We start from the raw sequence: 26,792 nt of genomic DNA on the forward strand, positions 1-26,792 counted from the left end.
CCTATGGCGGCCGCCGCAGTGTGTGGTATTTAGCGGGTGCGCGCGGCAGGTTCGGGAACGCGCGATACGGCGGCGGCGGCGGCGGCTAGGGGGGGAGCCGTGGCGGCCGTGGCAGCGGCCTAGGGTGTCCGGTTGGTCTTGGCGCAAGGGAGAGGCGGCGGCGCTGCCCGCGGTGGCGGGGCTTGGCGACGGAGCGCGTTTGAGCCGGGACCGGGGTCCGCGGCGCGCTCTCCGCCCCTAGGTAAGTGGGGCCCGGGCCGGAGGGAGGAGCCGGCGTGAGGGGCTCCGGGGAGGAGGGCTCCGGGGCCCGGTAATGGCGGCGCGCAGGCGGCCGGGCCGTGTCAGGCCGCCCGATCCGGGGACTCTCGTAGTCCCGGCCCGGCGGCGCCTTTGTCTCGGCCCGGCGGGGCCGAGCGCCGCCCCCGCCCCTCCCCTGCCCGCCGCGGTCGCCGGCGCTCCCTCGAGCCGGCTCGCTCCCGGCCCTGCTTCCCCGGGCCCGGCGGCGGCGGCGGCGGCGCGGCGGGGGCCGGCAGGGCCGCGGGCGGGCACGGGCTCCCGCGCGCCCCGGAGGCGGGCCGGGCCGGGGGACGCACCGGGCGCGCCCCGCGCCCTCGTGCGGGCCTTTGTTGTGGAGGGTCCGGGTGTGCGGCCAACATGGCGGAGGTCAGCTGAGTGCGGGCCGCGGCCGGTCCTCTTCCCCCGGTCCGTCCCCTCGTCGGCGGCCACCCCGAGGTCCGGAGCGGCGCGCGGGGCGCCCGCCCTTGGTCGGCCTGGGCTGGCTGGCCGGCCCCGACCCCGGGGCGGGACGGGAGCGGGGCGGCGGGGCCGCGCTCTTCCTCCCCGGCCGGAGCCTTCATTGTGCACCGGGAAGAATGCAGCCTCCTCCCTTGTTTATGTCATTGGGGAGCAGCGCGCGTGAGCTGCTCGCTGGGACAACTCGAGCTTCTCTGGTGGTGGTGGTTGGTGAAACCCCGTCCGCCCGGGCCGGGCTCCGTGTGCCGTGGAGCTCGAGACGCATTGCCCGCCCGGTCCGATGCGTAACTCCGGGAGTGCGAGTGTGCTTCGCCGGGGCCGCACGGGTGGGCGCAGGCTTTCCCGGGAAAGATGGAGTGTTGGTTCGCCCCGACAGGGGAAAAAAAAAAAAAGTCCGGTGGCGGAGAAAATGAGGCCGCCGCAGCCAATTATTTGTCAAAGTCACGGAATATAGGACAGGGTTCCGAGTGCCTGTGCCCGGCCGGGTACGCGGCTGTCAAGGGTCGACTCGCCAACACGTTCCAAAGCACTAGAGTGTTTGGCAGTGGGGGGCCCTCAAGTCAGACCGCCTCTTTGTCTAAACCCTTCCCCACCGGCGTGTGACCGTCTGTGCACCGGGCCTCACTCTTCCTCGTCTCTAAAATGGGTGGGTCTGAAGGCGACAGCCCAAACCTTGTTGGGAAGTGAGGATGGAAATCGCTGACAGTGCAGGCCCCACAGTAGGGAGTGCTCGGTGCTAAGGAGGTTACTGGGCAATGGATGTGCTGAAGGGGTTGTCTTGGCATGAGGGAGGCACTGGAAGTGCACGGCCACACTATGTGAGACTTCTTTATAAGTCACTAGCGTTTGGGTTTTGCTGTTGAAAGAGGAAAGGAGATTTGGGTGGATAAAGTGACATGCCTTCCGCCACCGTTGGCGTTCTGGAGCTTAGAAAAATCAAGAGTTGTTGAAATGAGGCTTCCCTTGAACAGTTTTAGGTTTGTGGATGAGTTCACTGTCAAGGGCTTTCAGTAATTAACTTGGAAAAGTGGCACAGTTGAATCCCTTTGAGTGTTAGGTATCTGTAGTGTCACCATCTCTTAGAAGTCACTGAAGAGCAGAGTATAATGTGACAAATGTAATGATCTAGTAACTTTATCAGGGAGTTAGCTACTGGCTCAAATTATGGTGGAGAGCATTTTGGTTAGCTTTTAGGGGAACAGTGCCACAGAGTTTGAGATTTAGTGTATTGCATGAATTGATGGTGCATTTGTGTCATTCTGGAAATTTAAACAAAAATTGTAGACTTCTGTAATCTGCCTATGTTATTTCACCCACTAAAGTTTGCTTTGCCAAAATGGTTTCATATATAAATAAAACAATTGGTTCAAATGAGCCCTTTTGGCATCTTACCAACATTGGTACTAACATTTAATATTATAAAGTGAAATACAGTGCTAACTTTTCAGGATAAATTCCACAAAGTATGAATTTAGAAACATATAATTTGGTTTTATATCTGTTTAATTTGCATCTTAATGTGTTCCATCAAAACTTCTGGCCTGAAACTTGCTATTATTCTCCAACCTCATCCCTCTGCAGTGCTAGGATTACAGGCATGTACTTCCCCACCTCGTTTAGATTTTAATATTTTAGAGAGCAACTTTAGACTCTGTAAAATTGAGCAGAAGCTAGAGAACTTTCCCATTTATAATTTTCTCCATTATCACATTCCTTCCCAGAATGATAAATTTGTGGAAGTCATGTGAGCTTATACTGATACATATCACTCAAAGTCCATCGTTTTATTTTATTTTTATTTTTTGTGGGTCATGGGGCTTGAACTCAGCCTGGGTGTTGTCCCTGAGCTCTTCAGCTCAAGGCTACCACCCTGTGTTGGAGCCAAGCCCCAGTTCCTGTTTTCTAGAGGTTAATTGGAGATGAGAGTCTTCTGTGCCCTACCTGGCTTTCAACCTTGATCCTCAGATCTCAGCCTCCTGAGTAGCTAGGATTACAGGCGTGAGCCACAAAGCCTAGCAAAGTCCCTAATTTTTATTAGGATATACTTTTGGTGGTGTACATTTTAAGGATTTGGACAAATATATATATATATATATATTACATACACACATGCACATACATACATACATAATGATGTGCACGAGTACACGAATAATTTCATTACTCCAAAAATCCTCAACATTCCATTCTTTGTGCCTTATGCCAAATGTCATATAGTCGGAATCATACAGTATGTGGACTTTTCACAATGGCTTCTTTCACTTAGCAGCATGTATTAAAGTTTCCTGTATTAATGTTTTATGGTTAGCCTGCTCAGCCGCAGCAGTAGCAGCAGCATTCCTCCTCCTCCTCTTGTAGAGCCTCTTCCTTCCTTTCTTTTCTTCATTCTCTTCTTTTTCTTCCTCATCTTTCTTTTCCTCCTCTCTTTGGCCTTTTCCTTTCTCTCTCCTTTCTTCTGGTACTGGGATTTGAGCTTGCCTGGCTTGCTTGCTTGCCACTCTACTACTTGAGCAATACTTTAACTGGGGTGTGTGTGTGTGTGTGTGTGTGTGTGCGTGTGTGTGTGTGTGTGTGTACATGTACCAGGCCTACACTTGAACTCAAGGCCAGGGTTCTGTTTCTGAGCTTTCTTTGCTCAAACCTAGTACTCCACTACTTGAGTCACAGCTCCACATCTGGCTTTTTTGTTGTTGTTGTTGGTCATGAGGTTTGAACTCTGGGCCTGGGACTTGTCCCTGAGCTCTTCAGCTCAAGGCTACCGCCCTACCCCTTGAGCCACATTGCCAGTCTCCCAGTCTTTAGTGCCGGTAATGGCTTTAACCTCAATCTTCAGATCCCAGTCTCCCAGTCTCCTGAGTAGCTAGGATTACAGGTGTGAGCCACTGTACCCAGCTTTTTTTTTTTTTTTTTTTTTTCCTGTTTAATTGGGGGTACAGCTATCAAGAACTTTCCTGCCTGGCCTGCCTTTGAACTATCATCCTCAGATCTTAGCATCTTGAATAGCTAGGATTAAGGTAGGAGCCATTTATAACCAGCCCTAGCCTGGCTTTTTTGCTGATTATTTTTGAGATAGAGTCTCAGACATTTGTGTTGGGGCTGGCCTGGAACTTTGATCCATAGGAGTTTCATCCTAAGTAGCTAGGATTACAAATGTGAGCTTCTGGTACCCAAGCTTACTCTTAAGTAATAGTACTACATTGTCTAGATGTATCATAGTTTACTTACTGAAGCAAGTCTTGGTTGCTTGCAGATTTGGGCAGGAATAAAGCTGCTGTAAACCTCCATGTGCAGGTTATTAAATGGACCTGAGATTCCAATTCCTTTGTGTATGTACCACGAAGTATGAGAAACTGTCATACTTTACGTTCTTATCAGCAGTGAATTGGTGTTGTTAGTGTGTTGGATTTTGGACACCCTTATGCATGCGTAGTGGTATTTTCAGTGCGCTTTTTAGTAGCTAAAACTGATTTCAGAGGTCTTTAGTATGTAGCCACAAGTGTTTCTGTACCGTTTATAAGTACAAAGCTTCTCCTGAATTGGCCCCTGTTTTGCTCCCCTACCTTAATGGACTGTGCATATTTCTGCAAATATCGTCCCAATTAGAGTCTGACAATGTAGAAGTGAAAAGTGTTTCTGGGCACTCATCCTGGGTGTGTGCTCTCCCTCTCCCTCCCTCCCTCCCTCCCTCCCTCTCTCCTTCTCTCTCCCTCCCTCTCTCCCTCTCCCTCCCTCTCCCTCCCTCTCTCTCCCTCCCTCTCCCTCTCCCACTACCCTGCCCTCCCTCTCTCCCTCCCTCCCTCCCCCTCTCTCTCCTTCTCTCCCCCTCTCTCCCCATTCCATAAATCTTTGTCCCTACTGTAAAAGATAGCCCTCTGAAGTCTAGTTTTTCTCTAGTTTTTTGTACTTCAAATAAAATGTAGTCTTTCTTTCTTTTCTGTTGTGGGGCTTGAACACTTGTCTTGGCGCTGTCCTTGAGCTCTTCAGCTCAAGACTAGTGCTTTACCACTTTGAGCCACAGCGCCACTTCCTGTTTTCTGGTGGTTAATTGGAGAAGAGTCTCATGGACTTGCCTGGTCAGGCTGGCTTTGAACTGCCATCTTGCAGCCTCCTGAGTATCTAGGATTACAGGCATGAACCATTGGCACCCAGCTAAAGTAGTTGGTTTTTTTTTTTTTTTTTTTTGCCAAACCTGGACCTTGAACTCAGGGCCTGGTATAGTCTGGATACCCGCGCGCTTTCTCTCCCTCCCTCCCTTCCCCCCTCTCTCCCTCTCCCTCTCCCCCCCTCTCTCTCCCTCCCCCTCCCTCTTCCTCCCTCCCTTTCTCCCTCCCTCCCTCCCTCCCTCCCTCCCTCCCTCCCTCCCTCCCTCCCTTTCTCTCTCTCCCTCCCTCCCCTCCCTCTCTCCCTCTCCCTCTTCTTCTCCCTCCCTCTCTCTCTCTCTCTCTCTCTCTCTCTCCCTCCCTCCCTCCCTCCCTCCCTCCCTCCCCCTCCCTCCCTCCTTTTCTCTTTCTGCGCCTCTCTCTCTCTCTCTCTCTCTCTCTCTTCTCTCTCTCTCTCTCTCTCTCTCTCTCTCTCTCTCTCTCTCTCTGTCTCTTCTTTTTTTGTGGGGGGGGGGTCATGGGGCTTGAACTTGGCCTGGGCTTTGTCCATAAGTTCTTCAGCTCAAGGCTACTGCCCTACCCCTTGGGTCTCAGCCCCACTTCCCGTTTTCTAGAAGTTAATTGGAAATAAGAGTTTCAGGTTCTTTTGTGCCTGGGCTGGCTTTGAACCTTGATCCTCAGATCTTCAGCCTCCTGAGTAGCTAGGATTACAGACATGAGCCACTGTTTGGGCTTTCTCAAGGTTAGCACTCTACCACTTGAGCCACAGCACTACTTCCAGATTTTTCTGTGTATGTGGTACATACACAGAATCAAACCCAGGACTTTGTTCATGCTAGGCAAGTACTCTACCACTAGGCCACACTCCCTGCCCAGAATATTATTTTACATGATGAGAAGCACAGTGGTGTTACACCTTATGTTACTCCCTCTAAGAGTGTTTTCCTTTGGACTCAGTGTGTGAATGCCTAAGTATTGGATAATTTCTCATGTCCTGGTATATTTTAGATCTAGCTTCTCCATATGAGAGAAAACGTGTCATTTGTCTCTCTGCAGTGTGCTTTTGACACATAGTTGGTGCTCAGTAAATTATTGAATGAATGATTATCTTCACAATAACTTACATATCTTTCTAGCCTTGTATCCAGCTCCAGCATGTTTTATCAACCTTCCCTATTCAAACTAGATTTTTTTTGTTGTTGTTCATTGAACATTACTTTTAACATTTTCCATTGTTCATGGTTGTATTCAGCCTCTCATGTCTGTGCTATTTTGTGCAGATTTCTTAACATCTCTAAGCCTTAATTTCCATTAGCACAAGAACAAGTTAGGTATATTGCTATCCTCCCCTTCCTCCAGTGTGTGTTCTAAAGTGGTCCTAACATGGCAGTGTGATTGAGTGGTTTAAGCATGCAGATTCCTAGAGTCAGACTTGATTCTTTTGACTTATTAATTAACCAGTGTGTGTTGAGAAGAGACACTTCCTACTTATCCATCAAAATTTGAACATATAAAGAGCTTAAATAAGGTAAAAAAAAAAACAGTTGTAGCGGAGTTACTTCTCTAAACATTACTAAATTCTAGTGAGGAAAGAAAATTACAAGTTGTGATATGTACTGTAAAGGAATCAAAAGTGCTGAGTAGTGATTGGGGGTGGGAAGTGAAACTTCTTGGCTGTCTGAGGTGATGACATTTAAAGGAAGGTAAAAGGATTTAGGAGCTTGTTCTTTGAAGAGAGTGGAATCTGAAGGTGTATCCTAGTGAAGGTCCTTGAAGCTAGATGGACTTGGATTATTCTAGCAGCTAGAAGAAAGAATGAGGGAGCAGTAAGTAAAAATGTACATTTTAACAGTGCTGCGAAATAAGCTTAATTGAAAGGGCAGTGTAATAAGTTTTAAGGATTACTGTAGCTATTTGGAGATTTGATTAGGAGACCCTTTGGTCAAATCAGTGTTGATTGTCAGGATTACAGCAACAGTGAAAATGAGACATTAACATGTATTTTGGATAATTAATAGGACACCATATTTGATGGGTTAGATTAAGAGGTAGGAGTATGAAGAAATTACATTTTTGGTTAGGGTATCTGTGGATCATGGTGCTACTTCGCAGAATGGAAAAGTCTAGAGTGATTAAGCAGAAAATAGTGTAAAGTTCAAAGTTCTGGCATGCTAAATTTGAAATGTCTAAGATACCAAAATCTAGAGAAGTAGGGTTGACTCCGATATTTAAGAAAAAGTATATACCAGAGTCTCTGCAAAGATTACCTTGGAAAGATTACTTCAATAATTGAATTAACTAGATGAAGTAATTCTTTAATTGTTAAGAACTTAGTGGGGTTTTTTTCTCTCCTTCATTTTTTGTATGTGGCCAAAGTCCATGGTTGGTAGATAATGGGGTCTTAAAAGGTTTCTCAAAAGACCCTGATCTAACTTCATTGGGAACAGTTTTGTATTTTCCTGCACACTATTTTAGTTTTGCTTGGTGGAAGGGGCAATGAGATAAAATTTTAAATTTTTTAATATATTTTTTATTGTAATTAATAGAAAGGTTACATGATATTTGCCATATAAATGGTGCCTTAATTCCCACACATTGATACCCTTTCACATGTCATGGTCCCCATTTCCCTTCCCCCCTCCCCCACCCCTCATCTTGTTTTCCCCCGTTCCTTATCCAATTTGAGATAAAATTTATTTTTAAATGCTAAATTTAAGAGCTGGGAGTGTGACCTAGTGGTAGAGTGCTTGCCTGGCTTGCATGAGGCCCTAGATTCGATTCCTCGGTACCACATACACAGAAGAAGCTGAAAGTGGTGCTGTGGCTCAAGTGGTAGAGTACTAGCCTTGAGCTGAAGAGCTCAAGGACAGCACCCAGGCCAGAGTTCAAGCCCCACAACTGACCAAAACAAAAAAGCTCAATTTAAAAAGTTAAACATTTGTAAAATAAAATGTATGAACTCTGTAGTGTGGTTTTAGTATTTTTTATTTTGTGCCTTTTTTTTCCCTTTTCTTTTTGTCAGCGGTGGGGCTTGGAGTCTGGGCCTGGGCACTGTCCCTGAGCTCTTCAGCTCAAGGCTACTGCCCTACTCCTGGAGCCACAGTGCCACTTCCCACTTCCTAGTGGTTAATTGGAGATGAGTCTCATGGTCTTTAGTGTCTGGTCTTTAGGTCTTTAGTGCGTGGGCTGGCTTTGAACCGCAATCCTCAGATCTTAGCCTCATGAGTAGCTAGGATTGCAGGCATGAGCCACCACGCCCTTTGACTTTTTTCTTTGTTTTTTTTTTTTTTTTCAAACCAAGCTTAATTGAAATGAAAATAAGAGTAGAGTAGGAATAGATACACTTGACCATGTGGAAGAGGTCTTGAGCAAGAGAGCTCCAAGACCCTAATTTTATTTTCAGTATTTTTTTTGTTTTGATGGGTCGTGGGACTTGAACTCTGGGCCTGGGCACTGTCCCTGAGCTCTTCAGCTCAAGGCCACTGCTCTACCCCTTGAACCACAGCGCCACTTCTGATTTTCTGGTGGTTAATTGGAGATAAGAGTTTCATGGACTTTTTAGTGCCCAACCTGGCTTTGAATCTTGATCCTTAGATCTCAGTCTCCTGAGTAGCTGGGATTACAGGTGTTTGCCACCATACCTGGCTTATTTTCATTATTTTTATTTGAGACATTTTAAGAAAAAAATTGAGAGAAAGTAGGCAGTAGACAAAATTAACTTTATTTCTTTGTTTAATTTTACATATGAAATCATCAGTTCATTAGTAGGAAAGTATAAAGCATTATAAAAGATATTTTAATGTTTGAGTATAGTTTTATTACCAAAATAATCTTTTATTAAATATTTGAAAAGGCAGAAATGTGTCCATGTCTTCCCATAATTCATTACCTGATTTTTGAAAACGAGCCATCATAGATATGCTTCCCATTGTTTTTGAGCCAATTGTAAATAGTTTAGAGTTAATTTCTTTGATCTGACTTTGTTAGTTTAAAATTAATTTCTTACCTTTCTTTCTTTCTTTCTTTCTTTTTTTTTTTGCTAGTCCTGCCTTGAACTCAGGGTCTGGGCATTGTCCTTAGACTTTCTCAAGGCTAGAGCTCTACCACTTGGAGCTACAGTACCACTTCCGGCTTTTTCTATATATGTGGTACCGAGGAATCGAACCCAGGTCTTCGTGCATGCTAGGCAAGTACTCTACCACTAAGCCAAACTCCCGGCCCCTAAAGTTAATTTCCTTGATCTATTTTTCCAATAAAAATATTCCAAGTGAAGCTTATTCTTACGGTTTCTGTATCTTATAGTTTTGGTACTTGTGGACCTGTAGTTCAGGGTCTCAATTTTTCTGTGGTTTTTGTTTATTTACTTGATCCCTTTGTCCACTTTTGTTTTTTATTTATTTATTTTTGGGTTGGTCATGGGGCTTAAATTCAGGGCCTGGGTGTTGTCCTTGAGCTTTTTTGCTTAAACCTAGTGCTTTACTACTTTATGCCACAGCACCACTTCTGGTTCTCTGGTGGTTAATTGGAGATAAGAATCTCATGGACTTTCCTGCCTGGCTGGCTTTGAACTGTGATCCTCATAGCTAAGTCTTGAGTAGCTAGGATTACAATTGTGAGCCACCAGCTCTTGGCAAAATGTAACTACTCTCTTAAAGGAGTATGTTTGATTTATTTTCTGTTATATGTAAGATTGTAGTTGTGTGTGTGAAATTTTTTTGTTCTGTTTATTCATCTAATATATATTTATTGAGCATTCCTGTGCCTTCCAAGCAAAGGTGGGTGTGATGACAGCAACCAAGTTGAGTAAACTGTATAGCCTGTGAAATGCAATGCAGTAACTGGTGGTAGGGAAAGTAGAGTTGTTCAGAAATGAGGGGAAAGGGAACAGAAGAGGAAAAGGGTTCTAATATATGCAAAAATGTAGGTTTCTTTTGCTCAAGGCTTGTGCTGTCCTACTTGAACCACAGCTCCACTTCTGGCTTTTTTTTTGGGTAGTTAATTGGAGATAAGAATCTCACAGGCTTTCCTGCCTTGCCTGGCTTTGAACCATGATCCTTAGAGCTCTGCCTTGTGAGTAGCTTGAATTATAGGTGTGAGCCACTATAAGAAATTATTTTTAAGGGAGAGAAAAAGATTATGGTTGTTTTAGATGGGTGATAGGAAAGAGAGTTCAGACCTCTAGAATATAGCTAGAAGGATGGAGTTGCCATCAATTGAAAAGGATGTTAGAATGAAGGTCTATGGCAGAGTTAGGCTCTGGCCATTTCCCCTTATGCGATGTCAAGGACATAGTTGGATGTACAGTTTAGGATGGATTTGGGAGGTTGTTTTTGTTTTTGCCTTTTAATCTCAGCTAGAGGTAAAATTTTAAGTTCTTAGCGTATTAGTGGAAGTTAAAATGGTAAGACTAAATGAGATCATCAAAGTCATCAGTATAGATAATAACAGGACCCTGGACAGGCTCTCCAGTTTTATGAGTTTGGGGAGAAAAGGGGGAGGAAAAGGTAACCGTAGGATTAATGAGATAGGAATACTAAGATAGGCAAAGTCAGTGGACAGTGTCTGCCAGGTGTCATTCTATCAACTCTGTCAAATGCTGGTGATATAGTTCAAATCTTACAAATTAAATGTATAGAAACATGGCTCAAGTGGTAGAGTGCCCTAAGTGGTAGACTGCCCTGGACTTGAGGCCCTAAAATCAGCAAGACAAAAACTTACAAAGCCATTGAAAACCAAATTGTTGATTTACTGAGATACTGAATTATGTCTTAAATTAGAATTTATTGTCTTGAGGCAAAGATTGACTTAATGTTACTGAATCAACATGTCCAAATCGGGACATCATGTGATGCAGTTTCTCCCTACCAATTTGTGACTGCTTTAGTGAAAACTGATATCTTCTGGGCTTTGCTTCACACACAGATTGACATCTTAGATACTTTGCTTAGCCTGCCATATAAATATATATAATTTTAGTAGGTTTTGTGGCACATACCTACAATCCTAGCTGGCTGAGGCAAGACTGTCATGACCACCAAGGTTAGATTAGGGTTACATGAGATTCTTAAAAATATAAAATCAAAATCCCCTCCCTCCCTCCCTCCCTCCCTCCCTCCCTCCCTGCCTCCCTCCCTCCCTGCCTCCCTCCCTCCCTGCCTCCCTCCCTCCCTGCCTCCCTCCCTCCCTGCCTGCTTCCCTGCCTGCCTCCCTGCCTCCCTCCCTCCCTCCCTCTCTCCCCTCCCTCCCTCCCTCCCTCCCTCCCTTCCTCCCCTCCCTCCCTGCCTGCCTGCCTGCCTCCCTCCCTGCCTGCCTGCCTCCTTCCCTCCCTGCCTCCCTCCCTCCCTCCCTCCCTCCCTCCCTGCCTCCCTCCCTCCCTCCCTGCCTGCCTCCCTCCCTCCATACCTCCCTCCCTCCATGCCTGCCTGCCTCCCTGCATGTACATGCCAATTTTGTTTTTTGTCCACACCTTTTCTTTTCTCTCAAGGCTATTGCCCTGTGGCTTGGATCTCATCTCCTGAGTAGCTAGGATTACAGGCCTGAGTCATCAGTACACAGCCAAACAGCAACAACATCAAACCCCCAAAACAAAGTTTTGATCTTTGTTTTAAATTGTGAACTCGAATAGAATTTAGTTTATAAGGAAATTAGTATGTATAACTCATGTTTTGTATCCTTAGTTAAAATAAATGGTTACTTTCAGATTTAATACTAGACATAGACACAGTACAGATGAATATAATACAACTTTTTTTTTTTTTTTTTGCCAGTTTTGGGGCTTGAACTCAGGACAGGGCACTGGCCCTGAGCTAGCACTCTGCCACTTTAAGCCACAGCTCCACTTAAGGCCTTTTCTGTTTATGTGGTACTGAGGAATCAAACCCAGAATCAAAATCACTCATATTAGATAAGCACTCTGCCACTAAGCCACATTCTGAGTCCCCAAATGAATATAATTTTATGAGACTTCCATTTAGTCAATTTATGAATATAATGATGTATCTTGTACTTTTTTTTTTTTTTTTTTGGCCAGTAGTGGTCTTGAGCTCAGGGCCTGAGCACTGTCTTTGGACTTTCTCAAGGCTAGAACTCTACCACTTGAGCCACAGCATCACTTCCGGCTTTTTCTATGTATATGGTACCAAGAAATCGAACCTGGTCTTGTACTTTTTTTGATCTTCACTTTCCTTGTTTATGACATGAGGATTGAATTTGAGGATACTGTATATGAAGCTGCTGGTCAGTAGGTGCCCATTAAGTCAAATGTCTTTCAAAGAATATCCTGTTACCTATATTAATCTTCAGGCACAAGCCCAAATTTAGGTTATGTTACAGTGTAGAAAGTTTTCACAGTAGACTGAAGTATAACAGTTTTCAGTAGAACCCTACTGTACATAGTGTCTAGGTCTCTTTTTTTTTTTTTTTTTTTTTTGCCAGTCCTGGGCTTGAGCTCAGGGCTTGAGCACTGTCCTTGGACTTTCTCAAGGCTAGAGCTCTACCACTTGAGCCTCAGCACCACTTCCAGCTTTTTTCTATATATGTGGTACTGAGGAATCGAACCCGGGTCTTCGTGCATGCTAGGCAAGCACTTCAACCACTAGGCCAAACTCCCGGCCCGGGTCTAGGTCTTATGTAATGATTCAGTGCAGGATTTACAGTACGGTTCTGTGAAGGTCATGTGTTCTCAGTGTACCAAATGTTTCTAAATAGTTGATCTCAATGTCTAAAGATCTGTTGTTGATTGTTCCATAGGTGGAAAATTTTAATACTCAGGACATTATAATTTTGCCTAATAAACAGTCATAAAGAAAACTGTGGTGGGCCTGGTGGTTCATGCCTGTAATCCTAGCTACTTAGGAGGCTGAGATCTGAGGATCGAGGTTCAAACCCGGCCCTGGCACTAAAGTTCATGAGACTCCACTTAACCACTAATTGGTTATTTCCAATTAACCACTAGAAAACGGGAAGTGGGCCGATGCTCAAGTGGTAGGGCGGTAGCCTTGAGATGAAGAGCTCAGGGATAGTGCCCAGGCCCAGAGTTCAAGCCCCATGACCCACAAAACAAACAAGCAAAAAAAGAATTAAAGCTGTTAAGTAGTTACAGAATAAAGAGTTAAAAGTTGAAGTATGTTGCTAAGAAACAGATTAAGCTGGGCATAGGTGGCTCACTCCTGCAATCCTAGCTATGCAGAAGACTAAATCTGAGGATCAGATTCAAAGCCAGCTTGGGCACCAAAGTCCAAGAGACTCATGTCTACAGTTAACCAACAGAAAATTAGAAGTGGTGCTGTGGCTCAGGCTGTGTGTGGCTCAGGTGGTAGAGCACTAGTCTTGAGGTGAAGAGCTCAGGGACAGTGGTCAGGACCAGAGTTCAAGCCGCATGAACTACAAAAAAACAAAAACCACTGATATTACTGCTTAGTAGTTGGTGAATTCTATCATAAACATAAATATTTCAAAAACTTCAGAGATGGGTATTGATTTTCAAAAATTATGGTCAAATGGCTTATCTCACCAGCACTATTTTGAAGTTAATTTTTAAAAGTTTTATTTGTGTGTGTGTATGTATGCATGTATGTACATATATATACATATATATGTGTGTGTATATAGTTACACAAAAGGAGTTTCATTGGGACATTTCTATTTGTGTATATATGCCATATTCCCTGAAAAACTCAACCCTTTCATTGCTCTCCTTCATTCTCTCCCTTTAAATGCATCTTATTGTTTTTATATGTGCTTATAAAATAAACCATACCCACGCTCACACACCCTCCCTTTTGCCCCTCCCTCCCCAGTCTACCTGGCATCCACTACCCAGCACAGCCTGTTTTACTTTCTGTGGTTCACCCCTCCAATTTTAAACCTGCATTAATTGCATAAGGTGTTTCAACTCACCCATGCATATATTATAATTTAGACTAACCTCAGGTATTACTCTATTTCTGAAGTGAATTTTTTTTTTTTTAATTCTTTTGGTTGTGGGGTTTAAACTCAGGGCCTAGGCACTGTCCTGGAGCATTTTTGCTCAAAGCTTGTCCTCCATCACCAGTTTGAATCACATTGCCACCTTCCATTTTCTTGGAGAAAGACTCTCATGAACTTTTCCTGCTTGGGCTGGCTTCAAACCATGATCTTCAGAGCTCAGCCTTCTGAGTAGCTGAGATTACATGTATGAGCATGCATCCAGTGCTGGACTGCCACTTCTTAAAGGCCTATCAAGCAACAGATACATTCAATTGTACAGGCATGAAGAATGAATGAGTCCTAGTTGTGAACAGCTGTTCCTTCATATTGTTGACTGAGTCATTGTTGTCCCCCTAATTCTGGGTTGGACATTCTGCTTGATGGAGATAGGGTGAATGAAAGAAATATGGTCTCTTCTTTGGACGTTTATATTCCCGTACAGGGGTTCTCTAATTGGCGGGTCCTGGTAGTTGTCAAGACTTTAGGAGACAGTGGAGTTTTCTGGAGGCTTCAGATTCTTCTCATTGTTATGGGAAGCACTGTTTTTTCATAAACATGTAGTGTTTATGGGGACTTTAAAAGGTTTAAATGGCAGTTTCAAAATTTCAAAATTGGCCCAGAGTTTGGCCTAGTGGAAGAGTGCTTGACTAGCATGCATGAAGACCCATTTGATTCCTTGGTACCACATACATAGAAAAAAGCCTGAAGTGGTGCTGAGGCTCAAGTGGTAGAGCTCTAGCCTTGAGAAAGTCCAAGGACAGTGCTCAGGCCCTGAGCTCAAGCCCAGGACTGACAAAAAAAAAAAAAAAATCAAACTTATTGGCTTAATTTCTAGAAAAATGTGATACATATCTATCTCTGTTGTGTGTGTGTGTGTGTGTGTGTGTGTGTGTGTGTGTGTGTGTGTGTATAATCTACTAAAATTTTTTTGTGTCCCTGGTTTTTAAGAATGTGTTAACCAACAAAGGGAATTCAAACTCAACACTTAGGACTTGATGATTTTCTCTTAAAATGCAAAGCAAAGCATTGGGCTTATGAGAACAAAAATACATGACTGGAAAATAGATGTATGGAGAGTTAGTATTAGAATTCTAGAATGAAAAGAATCAAAGAATAATTTCAGAGAAAAGTCCATTGAGATAAAAGACTTGGTTTTGGATGGAAAAGGCTTACCTAGTTTTTGGCAAGAATATTTAAGGAAGACATATTTGACTTTTCCTTATGTAAATAAAATACTTGAGCCTCTTAAGTGTTTCTCATTTTGGATGACTTTTTGTATAGATTTTGGAATTATTGTATAGACTTTCTGTTAGTTTAGACTTTCTATTGATTAAGCATTATTAATCTAGAAATCGAAAACTTCTTTTTTGAATGTCAGACAATTTTAGAGTTTCAGGGCATTTCAGATTTAGGGATGTTAGGTGTCAGATTTAGGTTGTCCCTTAGGTGTTTGAATGAAAATTTCTCAGAAACATAGTGTTCTGCATGTAACCTGTTGTAAGATTATCTGAAAATCAGTAAGAATAAAAATGGTGTGAAATTTTTCACTTAAATGTTATACTGTGTGTTATCATAACCACATGTTAAATGTCCAATGTGAAATATATAAGGATTCTAGCTAGTAAAATACAATGTAAAATTGTGCCAGTAGAATTTACTGCATTGGGAAAGTATATATAAACCATTTTGTATTCCTACAGGCAAACTGAGATTTCCAGAGTTCTACAGGCTGGGTTCCTTTGTTTTCTTTTTTGAGGATTTGAACTTGGTCTCCTGCTTGCTAGGCAGATAGATACTCTGCCACTTGAGCCATGCTTTCCCTCCCTCAAACTCTTCTGCAGAACTCACATGATATATTTAGATAGTCTAGGTTTTGATAGTATGAGAATGAGGAATATATTAGGCTGACGGCAAATTGTTTCTCCTTTGGGCTGAAGAAAGGCAGTAGGAGGTTTAGGGGAACCAAGACAATGACTTATAGTAATATAGAAACTTGAATCTGTCTTCAGTGCCCTACGCACAGATTCATAAAAAAATAAACTCATAGCCAGGCTCTAGTGGCTCATACCTGTAGTTCTAGCACCTTAGGGTGAGCTAAGAGGATCACAGACGCCAGCAGGAAAACACATGAGACTCTTATCTCCAATAAATTACTCCAAAAAAGCTGAAAGTGGCTCTGTGATTCAAGTGGTACAATGTTAGTCTTGAGCACAAAGAAGCCTAGAGACAGGTCAGGACTGGCAACCTCTCCCACGCCCCCAAACTGACTGATGTTTAGACTGGAACCTTAAAATCGGAAGTATCTTTGCTCTCTGTATTCTCACACAATCCCCCAAGAGATGACTGTGCTTCCAGAAAAATAAAACACCGACAGGAACTTTAGCCTTCTATAGAAGGCCTAAACAAGACATATACTGTTCTTACCATGGAGAAATTTTCTTCTTTTTTCTTTTTTTTTTCTTTTGCCAGTTTTGGGCTTGAGCTCAGGGCCTGAGCACTGTCCTTGGGTTTTCTCAAGGCTAGAGCTCTACCACTTGAGCCTCAGCACCACTTCCGGCTTTTTTCCATGTATGTGGTACTGAGGAATCGAACCCGGGTCTTTGTGCATGCTAAGCAAGCATTCTACCACTAGGCCAAACTCCAGGCCCCGAGAAATTTTCTATCTTCTAACCACCACCACCACCACCACCACCACCACCTCCACCTCCTCCACCTCCTCCTCCACCTCCTCCTCCACCTCCTCTTCCTCCTCCTCCTCCTCCTCCTCCTGAACTACTTCCTCACCAAGAATTTTATGTTGTTGAGTTACTCAGTTACTGAGTTTCTTTCTATTTAGACTTTTTACATTCACTGCATTTTGGTCTGCCCCTTAACAGAAAGAAGCTGAAAACTGACCCTTCTACCACCCAGTTTGCTTCTCTTCTTTTTAGTCCTATTTCTTTATAGTCTGAGATAACATTTTGGCTTAGTACTGTTTTTAGTGTGATTTCTACCCTAGTTTCTTCCAAGGTTGTTTTTGCAGAAGTTACCTCCATATTGTCTTTATTGGGACTGGCCGTTACTTTTTTGGATGTGGTACTGGTATTTGAACTCAGGGCTTGTTTGGCATGTTCTTTGACACTTGAATCTAGGCATGACTTTAGAACACTTGCATTTTACTGTCTTGACTCATAATGTTAGAGGGCTTGTATACAGATTAATGCTTTTCAGATTGTGCTATAAGTCTCTGTTTAGTTTTGGGGGGAGTTGTTCAGTAAATATCTTTTGCTTGAGGATAATCAGTCATTTGTTTTATGTATTACAGACTAAATATCAGTTCGTGGCAGCATTTTTTTTAAATAGCCGCATACCCAGCCCTTAATGTTTGCTTATCATATGATTAAAAATGCTTGTATACATACAGCACTTTGTTGTATGTAATGAGGAAAAATACTTGTCTGCTACGTTATTTTATAACCTTAGCTGTATGGAGCTTTGCTTATATACCAAGCAACTTTCCAATAGACATCAACTGGGTATTCTGTAATTCCGTTCTGATACTATATTGCCCTAAAGTTATCTCCTACAGTTTGAGCTTTCAACCCGGTTAGATTGTCAAGCTGTAAGGCTGTCACTGACTGGGTGAGTGCAAAAATCACATAGGTACTTAAGACATGGAAGTTTCAGCAAGGATTTATTTTAGTATAACAGATGAAAGAATACTTGTTTTTTTTTTTTTGTTTTTTTTTTTTGCTTAGTGGGCAGAAAATGGTCTTGATACGCTCTGACCTGGTTATACACTAATTTTTAGTTTTGGGTGGTTAAGATGGATAGATGGTTGCTGTTTACTATTCTAAAAAAAAAATGGAGATGAAATTGAGGCCCACTCAAAACAGCGACTGTAGGTGATTTTAGGACGTCCACTTACCAAAATGTTTTCCAGTTCCTTGCCTTTCTACCCTTTGTAGAGTTTACAGCTAATACCTTCATTTTGTTTTTCCCAGTTCAACTGATGTTCTACCACTTGAATCACACCTTTGACCCAACATTTTGAAAGGAAGTATAGTCTATGGACTTTCTGTTCAAGTCTACTTTGATCCACCATCCTGAGGAGCTAGGTTTTACAGGGGTGAATCATCAAGTGTTCGCACTTTTCCTTCAGATTTCTATAGGAGCTTCCTATCAGATCTTTTTGATCCTTTTGCTGGACTTCGACTGTACTACTTATCCCTCCTTACTAGACCTATAGCTCCCACAACTACATTATTTTTCAGAATTATCTCCAGGAAAAGTTACATATCTATTCATAACAAGTAGCTAATTCATCAGACATATTCCATAGTCTACCTGATTTCTCTTATCTGCCCATTAATATTGTTTTTGCAACCTGCTTTACAGTATAATGGAGAGCCTTTTTATCTGACTGCATTTCTCTATTTAGACTTTTATTTTACAAGTCAAGAAAACATTAAAGGCTAATACCAACATATTTTAAGAAAACATAAAACTTTGTACCCAACCAGGCTTGAGATACATACAGGCTTTAGAAATAGAGCTTTAGGTAAAGTAGGCTTTCTTCCCCCCACCCCTTTCTCTCTCTCTTTCTCTCTCTCTCGCTCTCTCTCTCTCTCTCTCTTTTTGGTGCTTGTTTTAGAGCTTGAACACAGGGCCTGGGCCTTGTCCCTGAGCTTCTTTTTTGCTTCAGGCTTTGCGTTACCACTTGAGCTACAGCATCAATTCTGGCTTGCGTAGTTTATTGGAGATGAGAACCTCACAGACTTTCCTGCCTAGGATGACTTTGAACCAGGACCCTCAGATCTCAGCCTCTTGAGAAACTAGGTTTGCAGGTGTGAGCCACTAGCACCTGGCAACATTTAAATTTTTGTTGTGCCAAAAATTAAATGGTGGATGGTTTCTGGAAGGAATTTTTTCTTTAAGTGTGTGCCCAGAACCCATGAATTCTAGGTCTCTACATAGTAGTTTGTGACCTCAGGTAGTTAACTCAAATTCTGAAATGTATACCACCTATGATATACATAAATTACTAAATCTCAATCCATACAAAAGCTGGAGATAACCACTTTATACCTGGAATATTTGCAAAGTGATGGACCCTGGGTATGACTCTAGAACATTTGCATTTTTACTGTCTTGACTCATATATTGGACAGTTTTTGTATAGATGAATGGTTTTCAAATTGCTCAATAAGGGTTTTTTTGTTTTGTTTTGTTTTTGCCAGTCCTGAGGCTTGAACTCAGGGCTTGGGCACTGTACTTGGAAATTTTTTGCTCAAGGCTAGTGCTCTGCTGTTTGAGCCGCAGCACCAACTCCAGCTTTTTCTGAGTATGTGATGCCGAGAAATTGAACCCAAGGCTTTGGTGCATGCTAGGTAAGCACTCTACCACTAGCTCAAACTCCCGGCCCATAGTTTAGTTTTGTTTTCTTTAAAGGTTCTGTTTAATTTGGGGGAGTTGGCCAACAAATACCCTTTGCTTACAGATAATCATTCCTTTTGTTTTGCAGTTTGGGGTCCTTATCTCCCTTAATTGTAAGAGTATTTCTGCCTAAAATGAAGTTTTCTACCAAAAAAGTAAGCCCTATATAGAATGAATACATCTTGGACTAGAAGAAAAGGAGTGTGAGCAAGCATAGTTTATGAGTCAGACAAAATCTTTTTATTTGTTCAGAGGGGTGTTTTGTGTCCCAGTTAACAGGAGATTGAGGTAATTAAACACGATTAGTAGGAATGGAATTTGTTTCTGAAAGTAGGCAATCACTGCTTTGGACTCTTACTCTTAGTGCTGTTTTTAAAGGCTGTCCTAAGCATGATGAAATGACAGGTTAAACTTCTCAGTGCCCAGGCTGATGCAATTGCCAGTCGAAGGCCCACAGGACTTTATGGGGCAAGGGTAATGCTTGCTTGAAAAAAACAAAACACTACTCTTAGTTTAATGAGGCCAGTTAAAATGGCTTTCCCAGAGAGTCTAATCCCAATTTGGAAGCTGAAGTTTGTGTGTCTTCTATGTGTTTACTACTCTCACTGCAGAGGAAGGGGGTGTTGACACATGCTGCCAGCTGGGGAAGATGTGGAGGAGTGAGTGAGTATTGAGGAAATTGGAGGTTGATGCCTGGTCTAATACTGTACTTACTGAATGAATGAAGGAGAATGCTTTCTCTCTGAAATCAAGAGAACTCTTGATTAGATTGGAAAATACAGTTCACTTGGAGAAGACTACTCGTTTGGCCACACATTCTGGGCAACTGTCTATAGGTTTTTGCTTGAGAACTATGAAAGCATGGTTCTGCATAAATGAACTGGTGGAAATGTAGAGGCACTGTGTCTTCTGGGGGAGAGGGGGACAGGGGAACAGGGCCTGGGTCTTACCAGTTCCTGCTGCTCCGTCTGCCTCACCCCTTCCTGGGCCTAGGGCCAGCCCTGCCTTTGCCCTTGGCTCCTCCTTTTCATCTGGCTTGCCCATCCCCCTGGCTCTGCCCTTTTCTGGCCTTGCCTGCCTCCTCCAGCACCAGAAGATAGCCTCTGCTGGGGTCACTTGGGTTTTGCCTGCCTGGGGCACTTGGCTCTGGGGCGGGAGTTGGGGTGGAGGGGACTAGCTAGTTCTTGAATCTGGGGCAGGCATACTGATGGGGGAGACTGATGAAGGCTTTAGAAACAGCGGAGGACAGCTCACCCTGGCTCCCATTTTTGGAGACACAGGCGAATTTGAGCTCCCTAGAGGTGTGGTCACCTCCTGAGTATTGGAGTCCTTTCTTGCTCCCTGTCTGCTGCTTCTAAGGAGTGGCAAGATGAAAGCCTGACCTCAGACACGCCTTTGAAACTTGTGTTCTGTGGAAGCCAAGTGTCTGTCATAGATTGTGGGGCTTGGGAAAACGAAATGAGCTGGCTCACTTCTGACAGGAAGGCTTGTCCTACCCTTTCTGAACTCCTAGAGAGGAGTCTTGCTTACTTGCTTATTACCAGTGGCTAGGACAAGAAAGAGAAAAAGTACTGGAATTAAAGAACCAAGTTCCTGGAGAATGTAATAGGTGTAAACCTGTGGAATCTGGCCCTGGAAATGGCTGCTGCATGACTTAGCTCTTTTTGAGATTGGCAGTGATGTTTCAGTTGAGCTGTTGTACTTTGTCTAGATCAAAGGAAGTTATGTCATAACTTTTACAGGGTAGTCCTTCGTTCCTTTTGCTGGGCTGCTTTATGGTTGGTATCTCTTTTCTGGTTTAAGGTGGACCTGGCTTCCTGTGGAGCTTTAGGAGATTTTTTTTTTTCTTCTTAAAGCAGTTTCTGTCCTATTTCATTCACAAGAAATATTGGTAACATTTTATTTGTTCACATTTTGAGTAGGAATTAAAATGAGTTTTCTAAAGTTTTTGGAAAAGAGCCTGAGCAATTGCTGACAAATGTTATAATTTTTGTATACAAGTATTTTCCTTGTTCAATAGTTAATGTTAAATACAAAAGGCTGAGTCCCCTTTGTGAGTTGCTATTTATTTGGTTTATTCTGAAAGGCTTTGGTTTAGACCTTTTATTTTTGGTCTAAGAAATCACTTACATTTTGTGTGCATACATGCGTGCACCTATACTAGGACTTGAACTTGCCTGTGCTTAGCTTTCTCATTCATGGCAGGTGTCCTACTATTGAAGCCTTAGTTCCAGCCTTTTGCTTTAATTGGAGGTAAGAGCCTTATATACTGTTGTACCCTGGCAGTTTTTGACCCCACTTCTCAGATCTCAGCCTCCTGAGTAGCGAGGATTATAGGCATGCGCCCGGTTACACTAAATCTCTCAGTCTTAGGGAAATTAGTCTTTGTTTTTAGAGGGGACATCTTTAGCCACTTCCCCATTTACAGTATTGTTGATAACCACTTTAGTCCCTGATCACATTCTTAACCAGCACTTCTTACTCTTTCCCCTATATTAGTGAATATTAATTATGCAATGTACAGGAATTTCATTGTGATATATCCAGACTGGCGGATACTTCATTCATATTTTCTTCTCTCCATTACCCCCCTTCCCCAACTGGTCCTCAAGGCTGGTGCTATACCACTTTAGCCACTTCTGGCTTTTTGGTAGTTAATTGGAGCTTTCCTGCCCAGGCTGGCTTTGAACCAAAATCCTCAGATAACAGCCTCCTGAGTAGGATTACAGATGTGAGCCACTGGCTCTTGACTTCCTTCCATTATCCTTATTCCTTCCTCTACCCCATCTATATTTTTCTTGCAAATTTTGAAATGGGTTTAATGTTTTTTTTTTCATATGTGCTTACAATGTACTTTGATCATATTGTTTTCCCCTCCCCCTCTCGTTTCCCCTTTCTACCTCTTATTATTCCTTGCCAGTACTCTTCCCTTAGTGTGTTCATTTCTGTAGGTTTTTTTTTTCTTTCCTTGCCAGTTCTGGGCTTGGGCTCAGGGCCTGAGCACTGTTCTTGGATTTTCTCAAGGCTAGAGCTCTACCACTTGAGCCACAGCACCACTTTTGGCTTTCTGAATTTATGAGGTACCAAGGAATTGAACCCAGGTCTTTCTGAATGCAAGGCAAGCACTCTACCACTAGGCCAAACTCCCGGCCCCCATTTCTGTTTTTGTTTTTTTTTTTTTAAAGGCACAACTTCCACATATGGGGGAGGGGGGGTAGGGAAAGCTGCTGAGAGTAAAGTGGCTAGGAATTTGACCTAATAATAGAGTGCTTGCCTAGCACGCACGAAGACCCCGGTTCGATTCTTTGGTACCTCATACATAGAAAAAAACTGGAAGTGGTTGCTGTGGCTCAAGTGGTAGAGCACTAGGCCTTGAGAAAACCTTAGGACAATGCTCAGGCCCTGAGTTCCAGCCCCAGGACTCGCCAACAAAACACACACACACACACACACACCCCTTTTGGGTATTTGAGTCTGGTTTATTTTGCTTAACATGACATTTTTAATTCTATCCACTTTACTACAAATAACAATTTCATGATTAATTGATACTTGGTAGTATGCATATTTCACATTTTATACATACATCTCTTACCATCACTTTTTATGTTCTTTGGAGCTGAGTAATGAATAATTGAGAGAAAATATTGAATTTGAGGCTTTAATTTTATAGAAAGTACTTTTAGGGTATCATAACATATTTGATCTTTTGTTCTTACCAAGACAGATAATCTGTTATATCTTAAATGGGAAAAGGTGCTTGTTTTGTTTGATTCAGCCTCACTAGTTAGTTGATGGTTTTTCTAGTGATATTTATCTGTTAACTAATGCTTAGTCTGCTTCTGAATGCTTCAGCTGCCATGAGCCTGTTAATTTTATTCCCATTTTAGTCCAGTGTTGTATCTCTGTAGTGTTTTTATCCACCTGCTTGCTTCCTTTATTGTTTTTATTTTTAAAAATTTACCCTTTTCTGACTCTGTATTGATTTATATTATTAAGTGGTAGTAAGATAGAATGAGGTCCTGCCTCTAGATACTGATCTGGCAAACTTTTATTTAAGAGTGCTCTTCATTTCTTCTATTTCCTTTTACTTTTGAGATGGGCACTGATTGGTAGGAAACAAAATAAATACTTAGTGTGTGTGCTTTGGGGAGAGACATGCCAGATGAAGATTACGGGACGACAGCATACCCTTGATCTCACACATCATTCCTAAAGCATAGCAGTACTTAATCAAGCCAGTGCTCTGATGATCTTAGACATACTAGCTGTGTAGCACTTATAATTCTTGAGCTACTAGCAGCCAGCTCTGAATTGGAAAAATGATTAAGGCCTCTGAAGAGAGAAGGGGACAAAATACAGTTGAAATTTGTTGTACTTAGGGTTCTTCTACAATTTTCTTAGTTGTTCATGGTAGTTTCTACTTTAGCTTTCTCTCTCCTCTCTTTCTGTTTTTTTTTTTTTTTTTGTCTTTTTGTCTTTTTCTGTCATGGGGCTTGAACTCTGTGCCTGGGCACTGTCCCCGAGCTCTTCAGCTCAAGATTACCTTCCTACCCCTTGAGCCATAGCACCACTTCTGGTTTTCTAGTGGTGAATTGGAAATGAGTCTCTTGGTCTTTGAGCCTGGCTGCCTTTGAACTTCTATCCTCAGATCTCAGCATCCTGAGTAGCCACTTTGCCCGGCTACTTTAGCTTTCTTAACCTATATAGTATATCTCCAGATAATTCATAGTACTCTTTAATAAGGAAAATGGAAAGTTTTCATTAGCACACCTTTCTTGTACAAAGGAATATTTCCACATATGCATCAATGTACCCCATCAACTCCCCCCCCCCATTCTAGAACTGGGGTTTGAACTCAGGCCTTGGTTAGCTTGCTTGTTTCATTGGTGCATTACCACTTGAGCCATGCCTGTACCCAACACTGTTGCTAAATATGGATCCTCTGCAAAGCCTCCTGAAAAGCTAGGATTATAGGTGTGAGCCATATGCCTCTTTTAAAGGAAATATTTGTCTTTGCTGTGGAACATGTAAAGGCTTACATGTTCCTAATAAAATGCAGATTGAGTGGGTCAGTTTTATTTGTGTATGCTTTGTTGAGTTTACTTCCCTAATTTTCTTTTGTTCACAAATTTGCATAAACATGTAAAGGTAATTTTAGACATGTAAACGTTTATAAAAAGTTACAATTTTTTCTTCCTTTTACTTATTTACTCATTTATTTTTTATTACAGAAATGAGCCGTCAGACTGCTACAGCATTACCTACTGGTACCTCCAAGTGTCCACCATCACAGAGGGTGCCCGCTCTGACTGGCACAACTGCATCCAACAATGACTTGGCGAGTCTTTTCGAGTGTCCTGTCTGCTTTGACTATGTGTTACCACCCATTCTTCAGTGTCAGAGTGGCCATCTTGTTTGTAGCAACTGTCGCCCCAAACTCACATGCTGTCCAACTTGTCGGGGCCCGTTGGGATCCATTCGCAACTTGGCTATGGAGAAAGTGGCCAATTCAGTACTTTTCCCTTGTAAATACGCCTCTTCTGGATGTGAAATAACTCTGCCACACACAGAGAAAGCCGACCATGAAGAGCTCTGTGAATTTAGGCCTTATTCCTGCCCGTGCCCTGGTGCTTCCTGTAAATGGCAAGGCTCTTTGGATGCTGTGATGCCACATCTAATGCATCAGCACAAGTCCATTACAACCCTACAAGGAGAGGATATAGTTTTCCTTGCTACAGACATTAATCTTCCTGGTGCTGTTGACTGGGTGATGATGCAGTCCTGTTTTGGCTTTCACTTCATGTTAGTCTTGGAGAAACAGGAAAAATATGATGGTCACCAGCAGTTCTTTGCAATCGTACAGCTGATAGGAACACGCAAGCAAGCTGAAAATTTTGCTTATCGACTTGAGCTAAATGGTCATAGGCGGCGATTGACTTGGGAAGCGACTCCTCGGTCTATTCATGAGGGAATTGCAACAGCCATTATGAATAGTGACTGCCTAGTCTTTGATACCAGCATTGCACAGCTTTTTGCAGAAAATGGCAATTTAGGCATCAATGTAACTATTTCCATGTGTTGAATTGGCAATCATTTTCTGGCCAGTGTTTAATTTCACAGAGAAAAAGGCACCCATCTGCCTGCTAACCTGAAACTCTTGGTAGGTGGAAGGGCTACACATGAAGGTAATTAAGAAGAAAGGCTGTTAAATACAGGAAACAGTTGCATGTAGTAACACTAATATATTTAAAAATAAGTCAACAGTAAACCACTGAAAAAATTATATATATACACACCCAAGATGGGCATCTTTTGTATTAAGAAAGGAAGCATTGTAAAATAATTCTGGATTTTGTGTTCGTTGTAGATTGATTATATTGTTGAAAAAAAAATTTTTGCGCGCGCGAGAGAGTGTGTGTGTATGTGTGCGCGTGCGCGCACTTGTGCGTGCGTGCGTGTTTCCTTTAACTGACAAGCCATCTGAGTGGTCTCAGACCACTGCTATCCCCTTTTTGTGAGTCAATACATAGTGCTGCTGTGTTTTTTGTTTTGTTTTGGTGTGTGTATATTTACTAGTTTTTATTCTAGTTTTTCATTAAATAAATTTGACTTCTGTAATTCAGGTTTTTTTCTCATTTTTTGTACCTTTTAAAGTTAATTTTTTTGATATGTGTAATTGTTTATATAAGAGTTTATGTTCAGTACATTTTCTTTTCCCTCACTAATCAGTTCATTAGAAATATTCTAAATTCAGCTATTTTGTGAAGATACAAATTCCAGAAAGGGAAGGTAACAGAACAGTCTTAGAGCTCTGTGGAACAGCTATAAGATGGTCTTTCATTCTCCTTCTCATGATCTCACTCTTCTGTTGAGTCCTGCTTTCAGGCTTTTCTTTGGAAAGTTAAGAAATACATTCTGTTATATAAATTCTGAAAAACAAATCAGGCTTTTCCCCATCTCTCCTCCCCTCCCCCAATGTCTTGGACAGATCACATGTTTAAAAAATTGTTCTTGTAGTTATTGGTTTTACAAGAGAAGGCATCATCATACAGTATTTGTAATTTAAGGCAAATCATTTGTTGAAAAAGGAAGTTTGCAAAAAAATGTTTTTGGTCTTTTATAATATCTCATTAAAAGATTATCTGCAAATTAAAAAAATCTTAATGTGTCTGCTTTAGCTCTAAATTTATGAAATCCAAACCATTCTGTACTTAATGTAGCAAAAAGCAGTGTCCAATTTTGAAGTGTGGTTTTATTGTGAGACACAGCAAGACTTGAGTATGCCCTTCTGAGTCCCTTTTCCCCCCATCCACTTTCTCACTAGGAAATTAGATCACTTTTCCCCTCAAAACAAATAAAGGCATGTTTAATGTAGCCTAGTGGTTAAGAGTCATGATCTTGCAGCCAGACTTCCAAGATGCCAGTCTGTCCAGCATCTATTCTAGTGACCAATTTTGTGACGTTGGCCATATAGGGGCAAATTATTGTAGCCTGAAGTTTTTACTTGATAAGCATTCAACAAATGCTAACTATTATATGCTTCTATTAGCGTAT

The 26,792-nt window shown here is 42.4% G+C and overlaps 1 protein-coding gene across 2 annotated transcripts; it reads left to right on the forward strand.

Moving 5' to 3' along the window:
* On the forward strand, positions 1-25,856 carry Siah1 (siah E3 ubiquitin protein ligase 1). 2 transcript variants are annotated; one of them, XM_090357676.1, is made up of 2 exons: positions 1-241; positions 24,470-25,856. In XM_090357676.1, exon 2 carries the CDS (start codon positions 24,472-24,474, stop codon positions 25,318-25,320), a length of 849 nt encoding a protein of 282 aa, XP_090213802.1. In that variant the 5' UTR covers positions 1-241; positions 24,470-24,471; the 3' UTR covers positions 25,321-25,856. The 2 variants fall into 2 exon arrangements, with proteins under 2 accessions (XP_090213802.1, XP_090213803.1); XM_090357677.1 differs by lacking the exon at positions 1-241 and adding an exon at positions 644-663.
* Positions 25,857-26,792: the final 936 nt, after the last annotated feature.

Source organism: Megascapheus bottae, chromosome 24, assembly GCF_031878675.1.
Source record: "Megascapheus bottae isolate mThoBot1 chromosome 24, mThoBot2.hap1, whole genome shotgun sequence".
Lineage (NCBI taxonomy): Eukaryota > Metazoa > Chordata > Mammalia > Rodentia > Geomyidae > Megascapheus > Megascapheus bottae.